This window comes from Rhineura floridana, chromosome 3, assembly GCF_030035675.1.
Source record: "Rhineura floridana isolate rRhiFlo1 chromosome 3, rRhiFlo1.hap2, whole genome shotgun sequence".
Lineage (NCBI taxonomy): Eukaryota > Metazoa > Chordata > Lepidosauria > Squamata > Rhineuridae > Rhineura > Rhineura floridana.
In genome coordinates, this window is record NC_084482.1 from 156248351 (window position 1) to 156263224 (window position 14874).

Below are 14874 nucleotides of genomic sequence, written 5' to 3' on the forward strand. Positions count from 1 at the left end.
TGTATCCTTGGATTTTCCTTTGCTTTGCTTTTCCATGTCAGTTGTGTTCTCTACCCAGGTAGGAATAAAGAAACATGTTTGTTTGCCTGCAGTAAAAAATAAGAGTTTGTTTATTCTGCAGTTATTATAATGAGCACAGGAGGATTGGGTGCTTATTGCTAAAGGCAAGCCCAGTGCTAGCTGGTGGCCAGGTTGGACACTGGCCGAGGGCCCCTGTAGGGGCCAAAGGCCCCTGCGACTGGCTGCGGGCCCTGCTGCTGAGAGGATGGAGCTCCAGCTCTGCAATCCATGCCAGCATCGGGTTGTGGGACATAACCAGACAGTGGCATGGATCATGGAGCAGTAGCTTCACTGTCCCAGGTGACACCACCCATGCTTAGCTGGCCTGAGCTGCCCGGTCGCACCACCTTTTTTGTCATCGCATGCCTGCCATCACCCCAGATGGTGGCGGGGGCAGCAACACATAATTGTGCATGTCTGTCATCTTGAGTGATGGCAGGCATGTGCGCTGATGTGGCAACACAAGAGGTAGTATGACCAGGTGTATTAAAGTGTGCATGTGCACATGCAGTGAGAGCCTGGAGCTGTCTGGTGCTGGCCCTAGCTAAAGGCTGAAATAAAGAGAGAAAATGGCTATGCTTTATTCTTTTAAACCACTCACTATACTCTAGGCAAGTGCTAGAATTCCACCCAATTCTGATTTGGCACTGAATTTTCCATTAAGTTGCTTTTTCACTATTGTTGCGGATCAGATTTTTATGTAGTGAGGGGGTTTGAGAGTGTCAAAGAAACTGAGAGCAATGCCAGCAGGAGTCTAGACCAAGAGGCTAGACTCCTAGCAGGGTCATCCAAGGCGGAGTGGTCAAAGCTGAGACACCAGACTAAGATGCATCCAGACTCAGAAGAAGGCAATGGTAAACCACCTCTGAATACCGTTTACTATGAAAATCCTATGAATAGACTATCCAAAATGCAACATGAGATAGTGCTAAAAGATGAGACCCCCAGGTCAGATGGCACTCAGCGAGCTACTGGGGAAGAATAACAGATAAGTACGAGTAGCGCTGTGACTAATGACACCACTGGATCAAAGCTGAATGGAAGCCCAGAGGCTGATGCGCACAAATGCGAAAGGAGAGTCTGGAGTTGTACACAAAAGGAACATGGAATGTGAGAAGCATGAACCAGGGAAAGTTAGAAATTGTCAAACAAGAAATGGAGCATATCAACGTTACAGTATTAGCATGAGTGAATTAAAATGGATGGGAATGGGACATTTTCAATCAGGCAACTACAAAATATTTTATGCAGGAAAGAAACGGGGTTGCTTTAATAGTGAGAAGTGATGTAGCAAAAGCAGTTAGGAGCTACAACGCAAGGTCTGAGCGAGTGATATCAATGAGATTAAATGGAAAACCTATTAACATAACCATCATTCAAGTCTATGCTCCAATGGCAAACACAGAAGAAAAGGAATTGGAGAGATTTTACGCAGAACTATAAGAAGAAATTGATCACACACCAAAACAGGATGTTCTGATAATTATGGGGGACTGGAACGCAAAAGTAGGGAACAGAGAAGAACTAGGAATTATGGGGAAATGGGGCTTAGGAGATAGAAATGAAGCAAGAGAAAGACTTATTGAATTCTGTGAAGCCAATAATTTGTTTCTTGAAAGCACATTTTTGGAGCAACTGAAAAGATGACTGTACACGTAGACATCACCAAATGGTCAATATAGGAATCAAAATGATTATATAATTGGTAGCAGAAGATAGAGAAGTTCCATACTTTCTGCAGAAACAAGGGCAGGAGCAGACTGAGATACAGATCATGAACTGGTAATACCGAAAATCAGAGTAAAGCTAAAGAATAACGAAGTGAGCATAATGCCAAAACACAACTTAAAGGACATCCCAGAAGAATATAAAGATCATATAAGGAACAGATTTGAGGCTTTAAACTTGGTTGATAAAGAACCAGAAGATCTATGAATTGAAGTCAGAGACATTATCAGGGAAGAATGCAAAAAGACAATACCTCTAATTAAAAAGAGAGAAAGACCTCAATGTCTGATTGATGAAACTCAATGGATGAGTGACGAAAGCAAAAGCAAAAGGAGACAGAAACTAGGTTAGAACCCTAAATGCAACTATACAGCGACTAGTACGTAGGGACAAAGAGAACTATTACAATGGTTACTATATAGAAATAGAAGAGGACAACAAAAAGGGAAGAACAAGAGCCCTATTCCAAAAGATGAGAGACATTAAAGGGAAATTTAAACCAAGGGTAGGGATGTTTAATAATCAACAGGGGAACACACTGATTGACCTAGGTAAAATAAAAGGAAGATGGAAACAATACACTGAAGAACTATATAAAAGAGATGCAAGGATGATAGATTAATTCATGGAGGAACTGTATGATGAAGAACCTGGCAACCAAGAGGTCTTCTGTATCTTTAAAAGTTGTGCAGGGGGAAGGCAGAATTCCACCTTGTGGTTTTTCTCATTACAATGTTGCAAGAACACCTGCACTTGGCTGACTTTCTCTTCTCCTAAAGATACAGGATCAGTCTCAGGCCATGACCCTGGCAACCTTACTATGGACCTTGTGTGCTGATAGTTGTTATTGCACTGTTAACAACAACAACATTTTATGACATTTTTATTGGTTGCCACAATAACATTATTATCTAGACAGATAATTTTAATTCCTGAGCAGTTAGAATATTTTTGAGCATTCAATGAACATACCTTTCAAAAAATATGAAGCCACATCTCTTGCAGCTATAGCTAGGAAGGCTTCCTGGGATCACAACCTGCATTTACCTCTAGCTTTTTGTTTGTTCTTCATCTCTGTGTGCCTGATGCCCTCAAACCCCTATGTCCAAAAGCACCCTGCGATTTTTCCTCTGGAAACTGGTTGACCTCTGCCAATACCTTTTTTGCTCTTGTCTCCTGAAATTTAGGTCAGAATATCTTCAAAGCAAAACTGATCATTCACTCCATCATTCTGTGGAAATTTTATTAGTCCCAAAATAACCTTGGTTAAAGCCTTCAATTTTCAATTTGTACAGATTTTAGGCTCAGTAAAATTAGTACATTGATTCACTTATTACACTTATGCCCTGGTCATCTTCTGAGGAGCTCAAAAAAGCTTCCATTTATTGTACTCAGATGGTCTCCTTTCCAGAACACTTTCATAGCCAGGGCTGGGCTGTTTCAGCCGTAGAAATGTTTCACATGCCTTCAGACTGTTCTCTGTGGGCCTGAAAACTTTATTTATGCATCTCATCCTTCACCTCTAGATGAGTGAATGAATAACAATATAATAACAAAGTTGTTGTCTCCAAAATGTCCCATGAAGAAAAACAATGACCTTCCACTGAATCAAGGCAGTTAGCAAGAATATGCAGTTAGAACACCCTGGAAATCCTTGTTTGTGTAGAAAAATATTGACTCTGAAGCCTTGTGGACATGTTCAGTAAATATATGGGTGGTGGGACAGGATCAAGATTGCATCTGCTCCCCCTGCTCCTGGCCTCCATGCATTCATTGCTAGGTCTGAACACATGGGATGTAGATAAGCTCCCTCTGCGCAACTAGGAACCCTACAGAAGGCAGAGTCGCTAACTGTGCTTCCAAAGCCTAAACATGTAGGCCCTGTTCAGACCATTTGATCAGGGTTGGGAAACTGGATCTGAGTGGTGAGCCAGATCCTGGGTCCCCCTACCCTCAGCTGGCCATTTAGACAGGTGGGCAGGGACCACCCACCCTTCAGTCACCTGATATTTAGATGAATGTGGGGAGGTAAAGAGCACAAACAGTGGGAGCAATCCCAACTTCAACCCCACATGTGCACATTGCATTCACTGGATGTCTGCACAGGGCTTGAGAGAATGTCTGCTTCTTGAATATGTAAACAGGCCTCAAGTTTCTCCTTCATTCATTTGAATTACACAAAAGCAGCTCATGTAGTGCTTCCTTCCTTTCATGCTGTATCTGCATTTTCATTAAACAGACATTGCTTGCCAACTCCCGGGCAGATGAGAATTTGTATTGTTTTGCAAGAAACCCAATATGAAGGATTGTCCATTCATTGAGGCCTACAAGTGACCTGCTGCTGATTATATACAAATCTCTCTGCATCTAAAAGTACTTTGGCAACACTACAAAATATGCAGCTGAATGACAAATATTTTCTGTGAATCAGCAACAGATGCCCAGTTCTGGAAAGGTTCCAGTATTTAACCTTCTGTCAATGGGGAGGGGATCGCCTCCCCTATACTAATGGCAGCCAAGAAGTAGCATCAATGGTAGCAATAACAGTAGCCATCACCAGCAGGATAAAAGAGGCTGAGTGGAGTAAACACAAGAGGGAGGAAGGATGAGGTGAAACTAAATGGAAATACAAATCTGAGTCGCAGTAGCCTGCGTCACAAATGTTCTATAAATGCATCACGTGCCTGTGATGTTCCTGCTTATAGTGTAAATATGGTAAGTGCTGTTTATATAGAAGACATATGGTAAGTGGAGTGAAAGAGGAGGGGGGAGTACATGAGCAGTAGAATGCTGGATGATTGGCTGAGCGTTTGAATGGCTGGGAGTATAAATGGAAGAATGACAGTTGAATCTGTGGTGGATGTTGGGAGTGTGGAGAAAGAGGTGTTTGAGGGTGGAGGTCAGGAGTGTGGAGAAAGAGGGAGTTGGAGTTCTGATTAATAATAAGTCAAGTACAAAACAGGAATAGATGAAACCATACGCTTGTGAAACATTCTAAAACTAATCTTGTTATTTCTGATATTTAATAAATACTTATTTGGTTTACCAAAGGCCTGATCCTTGGCTGGGGGATATACATACCAGAAGGGAGGGCAAGGTAATTACCAAGGCTGAGCAGAAACAGTATCTAATGGTGGCAGCGGTGAAGGGAGGAATAATAACAATTCAAGTATCCAGAGCAACCCAGAGTTGTATGCGTTATCTATAAAGATACAAGGGGGTTGGGAACAGCATAAGCACGCAGTCACAAAAGTAACCAGCTAGAGAGAGACTCAGGCAAAGTCTATGGGAGTATTGGTTATAGGACGTGACTGGTGGTGCTGCCTAGCAGGGGGATCTAGTGAGATCTGTGCTAGAGCGGAGTGAGAAACCATATAAAGGACGGTCCGGACTGGTGGTATCCCTGGTGGTGCCTAGTGAAAGGCAGTAGCCACAAGCAGGTGGGAACCTGACAGGGAGAACCAGGGAAGGACGTCACAGTGCCCTCCTCTTTTTTCTTTCAAATTGTAGTTTCCATTCCTTCACCATCATGATTGTGATGGCTGTGAACAAAAGGAATTCTTGATTGAGGTCAAGAAATCAAACCATTATAACAAGAGCTGATTACAGAGAGCACATTAATTCTATTCTTGCTCAATTGCACTTGGTGCCAGTTAGCTTCTAGAGGTTATTCAAGATGCTGGCTATTATCTGCTAGCAAAATGCCTGGCATTATGATATACAGATGGATTTCTGGAGGGAGGACATATCTATTGCAGGGTTATCATGGGGCATCCAGTGTGTCTCTGCTTCCACTGAATTCAGTGGAGTCCATATAGAATGTGGGCCTGATGCTAACTACATAGCATAACTACATAGCAAAGCCTAATCCTGGTTCTCGTTCTTGGTTGATCTAAGCCAAGTGATAGGAAACCTTCCTCCCACAGAAGACACACCCAAGAGCCACATTTCCTCAGAGAATCTGGTAGTGGGTGGGGCCAAAGTTCCAAATGGGCAGTGTATGTGTATGACTTGGACAAGCTGCTTGTGACAATATGGCCAGCAACACGTCCTCTCGACCCTTGCCCTTCTTGGCTTATTAAAGCTTACTGAGGGGGTATGACCAAGTGGATCCAGGGTGTGGTCAATATGTTTTTGTGGGAGTGAGTGGTCCCAGCCACGCTGAAAGAAGCAATAACCTGACTGCTGCTGAAAAAGCCCACCCTGGATCCATTGGTTTGTGACCACTACTGCCCGGTTGCAAATACCCCCTTTTTAGGGAAAGTGCTTGAGAGGGCTGTGATGTAGCAATTGCAAGTACTCTTGGATGAAACAGATTGTCCTGACCCATTCCAATCTGGGTTCAGGCCTGGTTATGGGACTGAATCAGTCACCCTGATGGATGACCTTTATCGGTAGAATGACAGGGGGAGTGCAACCCCGTTATTTTTACTTGATCTCTCGGTGGCTTTTGATACCATTGACCATTGACTTGGTGAGATGGGTATCTGAGGCACTGTTTTATAATGGTTCTGATCCTATCTCCAGGGTCATTTTCAGATCATAGCATTGGGTGATTGTCTTTCAGCCCCCTGGCAGTTGTGCTGTGGGGTGCTGCAGGGTGCCATCCTGTCCCCAATGCTGTTTAACATCTATATGAAGCCCTGGGAGATATCATCAGGAGATTTGGGATGAGGTGTCAGCAGTATGCTGAAGATACCCATCTCTATTTCTCTGTAACATCTGAACTGGGAGAGGCCATGCAAGCCCTGGTCCAGTGCCTGGACTCAGTGGTCAGCTGGATGAGGGCCAATAAACTGAGTCTGAATCCGAGCAAAATGGAGATGCTGTGGGTTGGTGGTTCTCGGGTTCGAATAATTGGTCAATTGCCTGCTTTGGTTGGGGTCATACTCCCTCTGAAAGAGCAGGTTCATAGTCTGGGGGTGCTCCTGGATCCATCTTTGTTGTTAGAGGCCGAAGTGACCTCAGTGGATAGGAGTGCCTTTTACCAGCTGTGGCTGGTAAGACAGCTGTGGCTATTTCTGGACTGGGATAGCCTGAACACTGTTGTCCATGTACTGGTAACCTCCCGGCTGGATTATTGTAATGAGCTCTATGTGGGGCTGCCCTTGAGGTTGGTCCGGAAGGTGCAGCTGGTGCAAAATGTGGTGGTGAGACTGCTCACTGGGGCAGGGTATCACCAACATGTTATCCCAGTGCTGAAAGAATTGTATTAGCCCATTAACCACCAGGCCAAGTTCAAGGTTCTGGTTTTGGTGTACAAAGCCCTATGCAGCTTGGGATCAAGATACCTGAAAGATCATCTTACCCCTTGTAAACCAGTTGATCACTGTACTCTGCAAGTGAGGGCCTCCTCAAGATTCCATCTTATCCATTCCGCACAACGTAGGAAGCAGACCATTAGTGTTGTGGCACCTACTCTTTGGAATTTCCTCTCCTTAAATATTAGACAGGCACCATCTCTGTTAACTTTTCAGTGCCTACTTCCTCTTTCAACAAGCCTTTTAAATGGAGACCTTATCCCAGTTTGTGTCTGTGCTGGAATTACACTTTAAGATGTTTTTATTCAAAACATCTTAAAAACAATTTATTTAAAAGTTGTTTTTATTTAAAATATGCTTTTAAGATGTTTGGTTTGATATGTTTTTAAAGATAATTTGTTTTAATATGTTTTAAAGACTTGTGTTTTTAAGATGTTTTGGAGTGTTTTTGTTTGCCGCCAGGGTTCCTTCTTTGAGGAAAGGTGGGATATAACTTTAATATAGTTATACAGACCCTTGTGAGGCTTGCATAGAACAAAAAGGACATTTTTCTTAATAATGTTATTTGTTATTTACTTTAAGTTTTGTAAATTGTTTTGCTTTTATTGATGCATTTTTATACATGTTTATTTTTCTTTGTAAGCCGCCTTATTTATTTATTTATTACATTTAGATACCACCCCATAGCCGAAGCTCTCTGGGCGATTTATAGCAATTACAAACCATTAAAAACAAATATACAAATTTTAAAACACACAAAAAAATTAAAAACATAAATTAAATTTAAAAAAAAAACAATTTAAAAGCCAAAAGGCAGGGTATAAATAACAACAACAACAACAACAACAACAACAATAATAATAAATACATAAAACATACCCCATTCACATGCACCATTTAGCTTGCTTGGCTTCTGTGTTGCATGGTGAGAAAGGGGTTCTATAGAAAGTGCAAACTGCCCATGGAGGAGGAAAGCAGTCTTTGTCTTCAGGGGAAGCTCATTTCAATGCCCCATCAGGCTCCCGTTCCACTCCACAGCTGGAAACACAGCAAACATCTTCACTGCTGAGCTGTAATCTCCAATAAGATAAGCGGGGCAGGAGATGGTGAGGTTTAAATGCCCCCTCCCTGCATAATAACAGAGACTACAACTAATAATAGAGACTAATAGTAAAAAAGAAATCACGTGATACGCAGACTAAAAGATAAAACAGAACATAATGCACTGCACTCTCCAACAAAATGCACTACAGCACTAAAAGACAGCAGTGTGCAAACCTATACATGGACCAATCTACGTATGCATCATTTATACAGGCATAGAAGGACTGTTCAGAAATTAGACTAAACACATGTCGATAATGGGCTGGGCCACTGCTGCTATCCTGCGCTATCCACACACACACATGAACATAAGAAGAGATCTGCTGGATCAGACCAAGTGTCTCTCTTGTTCAGCATCCTGCTGGATTAGACCACATGTCATCTCTTGTCCACCTGTGACCAATCGCTGTGGCCCATAGGAAGCCCTCAAGCAGAATATGAAGGCAATACATTTCTCTCACTGTTGTTCCCCAGCAGTTAGTATTCAGAGGCATGTTACCCCTGATCCTCGAGGTAGTATACAGACAAAATGACTAGTAGACATTGATCACCTTATCTCCTCCATTAATTTGTCTAATTCCACTTTAAATCCATCTAAATTGGTGACCAGCTATGCTTCACATAGCAGCTTTGCATGCACAAACTGGAGTCTAAAAAGAGATAAAGTTATACTGGGACTCACACCAAGTCTTTAGGGTGGAATGGGAAAAGAATCTAAGTAAATGCATTCTTGGAGATTCCAAGGAAGTGTCCTCTGCATCTGGATAATCATTATTTTGGGAAGCGCTGTAGCTCAGTGGTAGAGCATGCAGAAGGTCCCAGGTTCAAGCCCCAGCATCTCCAGATAGGGCTGGGAAAATTTCCTTGTCTGAAACCTTGGAGAGGTGCTGTAGACAATACTAAGCTTAGATAGAACAATGGTTTGACTCAGTATAAGGCAGCTTCCTATCTTTCTATGTTCCTATAGTGGTCTACTCAAATGCTCTTCAGCATAAATTATGTATTAGCATTAATCCTGTCTTCTACAACATTGCCAAATTCTTCCCAGTATTATCTGCAAAAAAATGCCCTGTTTTTGAAAATTCTGTTCACACTTCACCCAGGCATAAGGATATTGAAATATTTTGATTTCAAAGTGTCTGCTATACTGGAAGCACAGAGGAATGAAGTTTAAATAGTTCTCATAACTGTTGTTTTTTTTTAAGTGACTCATCCAGCTTAAAATATTTTACTTCTGAATTGACCAGAAAGTCCCTATCATTCAACAGGGTCAATTCAGAATTTTGTCTTTGGCATAGAATTGCGTTTCTGGTCCTGTTTTATCCTATCCATTCCTCCCCTCACACACACACACACTCCTGCACTTGATATTAGGGATAGAGGAGGACTTCAATTCAGTTCACATTTAAAGACGAACCTACCTAATTCACACATTCCGAAACAATACATAAATCGAAACACAGCCATCCTTTGAAATGCATGCTTTTCCTAATCTTGCAATGCAGTTCCCCAGGCAAGTAATGTGTACACAAATGCATATATTAGGGTAAAGTGTGCATAAAAATGCATATAATCATAAAAAGAGCACACACAAATGCATTATGCTAGGAACACAGCTTTGAAAAAAATTGTATATTAGACAGAATTGCATACAAATGTGTATTAATAGAAATCTGCACTGAAATGCTGATAAATTTTCAAGAGGACTTTTAAAAATGCAAATTAATATGGAAATGTAGAGAACAGAAGACTGAAAAAATGAGAAACTGAGAGAAATCAAATGGCCAGATTCGCATATCCCTACTTAATATATAGTTTCTTTTGTTTAAAAAAGTCTCACACACTAAAATACTAAAGCCACAGTTGTTCAATTGTCCCTTCTCCACCTTCTCTTTTTTTGTTTAACTCTTCTTAAATAATAATCAAGTTTGGGGTTTTGAACGCAGATGTTCTTATATGATCACCTAGAGACTCTCTGTACAATGTACTCTGAACCTTCCACCCTCCCCTGAAGCTGACTCAAGCCAAGTGCGGAGAGGGAGAGAAATGCATACCCTGAAGTTTGTGTTTAGTCTTCCATGAGGAGGCAGCCAGCCACCACTCTGGGCACAGAAAATCTGCCAGCTGGCTGTAGAGGAGCAGTGGCATTAGCTATATAGCCTCTGTCCTTGTATCTGATCTGATGGGATTAGGAACGAGGGAGAGAAAAGGCTGCCATGAACTGGTAATGGCCAAGGGCAGCAGAGAGGAGTGTGAAGGAGGGGTGTCTTTTAGTTTATTAAACTCAGCAGTTTTCTCTTACCCGCAACGACGAGTGTAGAGGACCAGCTGAAGGTGAAACAATCTTTTTAAAACTTTTTTTTCTCCCCTGTAGGAGATGCTGCAGAGAACCATCACTGGCATGAGTAGCAAGATTACAGGGATTTAAAGTCATGCCTTAGTCAGAACTGAAATCTCAGGCTCCACTTTTGTGTATAATGTGCAATGAGGCAGAAGCATGGCTGTGCAGCTACAACACTTGGCACCCCAACCCATGTGCAAGAGAGGAAGGAGGAAGGACTTTAGGGCTCCACTTGGGGAGTGGGTTTAACAACTGGGAAGTTGAACTGAATGGGGCCCATTTGGTTCAGTTTTCATTCTTTCCACAACAAATGCAGAGAAGAATGAATGGGACTCCTGTTCATGTGACATTTCAAACAAGGGAGAAAGAGAGAGAGATCTGAAGGCCAATGGAAGGACTGAAACAAATGAAAACAAAGGAAGTATAAAACAAATGAGGTTTTCAGCAATAAAAATGAACAGACTATTACAGCAATTTTTCTCCCCTTGCAACCCCCCTCTCGCCAGGATTCTTTTAGGCACTCAACTCCTGTGTGATGTTTGTTCTACTATAATTAAAGTAAGCTTGATTTCACAGAGGTGGCAGAGCCAGATCTAATTAACACACTTCTTCATTAAGGCATTAGGTGAGAAGAACCTTATTCACAATTTCCAGATTTTGCAGACACTCAAGGTTTCAATGCTGGTCCTTAGTAGGAATAATAGGTGCAATTTTTAAAAAAAATCACACCTTGTAGGCCTACAGCTAGGCCTTCTCCAATAGGTTCTGATTCAGATTGTATCAAGGAGTATTGCTCCTTATACGTCTTGGCCAGTGGGGCATGAAACTCTGGGGTAGGAGGCACATTCCCACTGCCCCTTCCATGTGTTGAATATACAAGTGGCAAGGGCTCCAACTGACAGCCCTTTGGAATACAATGAATGTATGCACTTTAAAATGCCTGTCTACTTTAACTCTTAGGGGCTTTCCTGTCCTTTTAGTGCTTATCATTTTCTGAATGTGTACACAGGTTTTTGTGTTCTTTGACAGGTCCATGGGAAGTGCATGTGCAGACACAACACTGCTGGACAGCATTGTGAGAGGTGTGCGCCATTGTACAATGACCAGCCATGGGAGCCAGGCGATGGGAAAACGGGGGCACCGAATGAATGCAAAAGTATGTGGATATGAAGAGAGGGTAGAGATGGAGGGATGCAGCATAATCAATCATTCCGCTGAGCAGCAAAGCCCTATAACAGCCAATTCACTGAGTCTGGATTTACGATGCTCTAGCAGCAGATGGGGAGCGGATTGCCGCACAACTGCGTGAAAGTACTTTCGGTCACTATGTGTGTATGGGTGCAAATGTAGCTGGCCTATTTGATATATTGTAAAATAGGGTACAAAGAGCAAGGCTTTGGTGTTCAAAGAGATTTCCCCTGGCCAGTGTTCCCTAGAGCTCTGATATACTACAAGAGCAAGGGAGGATATATATTTGGTGATTTTTCATCAGTTTCTTAGCAGATACCATTGTAGATTTAGGGGCTTTATAGTTTTATTTTATTGAAGAGTAGTAATTCATTTCAGGATACCTTAAAAAAACTATGGTTAGATGGAGCAATGGTAACCTTGCTCCTCAGAAAAAAAATATTCAGACTAAGTATAGTTGTGGATATCAAGCTGAAATAATTTTGAAAGGAAAAAAACTGGATAGTTACAGGGAGCTATAGGGGAGTTTTAAAATCAGAATTTAAAGGCTTGTCTCTAGAGTTGTGCGGTGTGCATAATCCAAATTCTAATTCCTAGGGATCCTTTTGTCTTAGAACTATGGAGCAATTTGTGAACTGGGTGAAGATGTGTCCACCGCTGCCCACTTTTATTTTTATTGGCCTAATTTATAAGTTACCGTTTGAAAGAAATTCCAGTTTAAACTAGTTGATGGGGGGATGGGGTTTGGGGGACCAGGAGTAAAGAACACAGCTCCTTCAGGCTAGATGCAGCTCCAGAGACAATATTTACATCCCTTTTATCAGAACTAGAAAAGAATGCTTTCCCATTTTTAATGTCTTGTTTAATAATAAAAGGCTGCAAGCAAGCTTGGTTATGTGGAATCAGTTTTGCAAATATGACCATAGTAAATTAACAGCACAAAAGAATCACGTGAAACACCTAAATTATTCTGTGCTCTCCCCTGCTCCCCCACTCCCAAATGCTATATTTTCTTGGCCCATACTCATTTAAAATATTTTGTAATGATTGGGCAAATTTAAAAGGAATAAGCAGCACATGTTAATTGGATTTCCTTTATTCACCTTCCCAGTGCTTCCTTGCTCTACCAAAACATTAGGACTAAATAAATCCATGAGGAAAATCCCCCACATTGAAGTTTGATTCATATGTACTATAATGAGACTTGGAAACATGTTGTTCCTTATTCTTCCCCCTCTCCCGTCCCCTGGCTCTGGGCAGAGTGTCGTTGTCACAATCATGCCGATAGCTGCCATTTTAACCCGAGTGTCTGGCTGGCATCTGGACAGCAGAGCGGAGGTGTCTGTGACAACTGCAAGCACAACACAGAGGGCTACCGGTGTCAAAGGTGCAAGCGTGGCTTTTACAGAGACAGAGGAAAGCCTATGTCTTCCCCAGAGATTTGCAAACGTAAGTAGGGATAGATGAATGTGTCAGTTTTGGTTTCTCCCAGTTTCTCAGTTTTTCCATCTTCATTTAATTTCTTCACATTTCTTCATCAACCTGTGAATTTGTTTTTTAAAGTCCTCATGAAAGTTCATCAGCCTTTTAATGTGAATTTCTCCTAATATACACATTTTTGTTTGCACTTTTGATATATACACATTTCTTGAAGCAGTTTCGCCTAATATATTTGTATATGCTATTTTCTGCACACTTTCTCCAAATATATGCATTTTTGTACACATTATGTGGTTGGACACTGCATTGCAAAATTCAGAGAAGTGTGAATTTTAAAGGATAACTGCATTTTGGTTTGCATATTCATTTGGGAAGTGTGAAATACATGGGTTTGCATTAAAATACAGACTGAACTGAATTTCACCCCATCCCTAAATGTAAGACTTTTTTATTTTTGCTGAAGAAACGGCACATACTCTGTGCAATACACTGTTGTATTATTGAAGGTATCAGTTGCTTTTCCAGGGTAAAAAATTCACCTAAGGTTATGTTACAACCAAGTTGACGGATCTATGTGTCCCATAGGTAGGTAACAAATAATGGTTTGCTAACTTCACTGCTGTTCTCAAAGGTTTTACATACTATGCTGGCTTCAAAGTTTTTGCCACACCATCAGGTTTCAAAACTTGGATGCCAAATGCTTTCAGTGCTGTATATATCTCCTGATTTGTTTTAAAGAAGTCCCTTATGGAGGAGAATTGGTGTTCCCTTGTGTGGAATGTTCCTTTCTGAAGTGATTGCTATTGTGCAGTTACAATTACAGTGCAATCCTATTCAGACATATGCCCCATTTTCAATGGACCTTACTCCCAGTCTCAGGTAAGTGTGCATAGGATTGGTGCCTTAGGGCCCTTACCATCATGGTGTGGAAGCTGCTTCATTGTAGCTCTTTTCGGTACTGACTGGATTAGAGGTCCTGTGTCAGGAGGGAGGACTCCACACTGCAACCCTTTCCCATCACAGTGGCCTTTTTCAAGCATTCACAAAGCATGTTCAATTAACAGGTACATCTGCACGTGAAGAGATTTTCTGTAGATGCTCTAATGAACATGTGTAGGTCAGGGACAAAGCCTTCCCTGCTATGTTGAGTGTGTCTTTAGAATGCCTGAAGAACAGGGCTATTGCTGCTTCTGTTTCTGGTGAAGGCTGACACTGTTTAGTTTTGTTTATTAAATTTCTTAAATGTCTGTTTCTAAAAAAAGACTTAAAGCATCTTACACCAGATTAGGCTATACAAAATTAAACATGGCAGTATAATATCATAACCAGCAGACTAAACATCAGGGATAATGAACTAAATTTTTAGTTACATAAAAAACACAAAATACCTATCCCATTCCATCAGATGTCTGGGAGTAGAGTAACGTCTTGATACAGCATCCAAAATATGACAAAGTTGGTGCTAGGTGGGCCTCACTGGGGAGAGCATTCCACACACAAGGGTCCACTACTGAAAAGTCCCAAACTGTGTAACATTTTATAAATTAGAACCAATTGGGTCTGGAAACATATAGGCAGCCAGTGCAGCCAGTCCAGAATAGGTGTTATGGGATCTGACCTGCTTGTTGTCCCTGTCATCTATCTGCCTTCTGCACCATCTGCAGGTCCCAAACCATCTCCAAAGGCACCCCATGTAAAGCACATTGTAGTAATCCAATCTGGAGATTACTAGAATATAGACCACTGAAGCTG

The 14874-nt window shown here is 41.6% G+C and overlaps 1 protein-coding gene across 1 annotated transcript in view; it reads left to right on the top strand.

The window, feature by feature from the left end:
- Positions 1-14874, top strand: part of LOC133380676 (netrin-4-like) — a 100431-nt gene that overhangs the window by 57991 nt on the left and 27566 nt on the right. Inside the window, exons 4-5 of the mRNA XM_061618420.1 lie at positions 11524-11650; positions 12943-13131. Of these exons, the coding sequence (XP_061474404.1) occupies positions 11524-11650; positions 12943-13131 (316 nt within the window). The remainder of the gene's footprint in view (positions 1-11523; positions 11651-12942; positions 13132-14874) is intronic.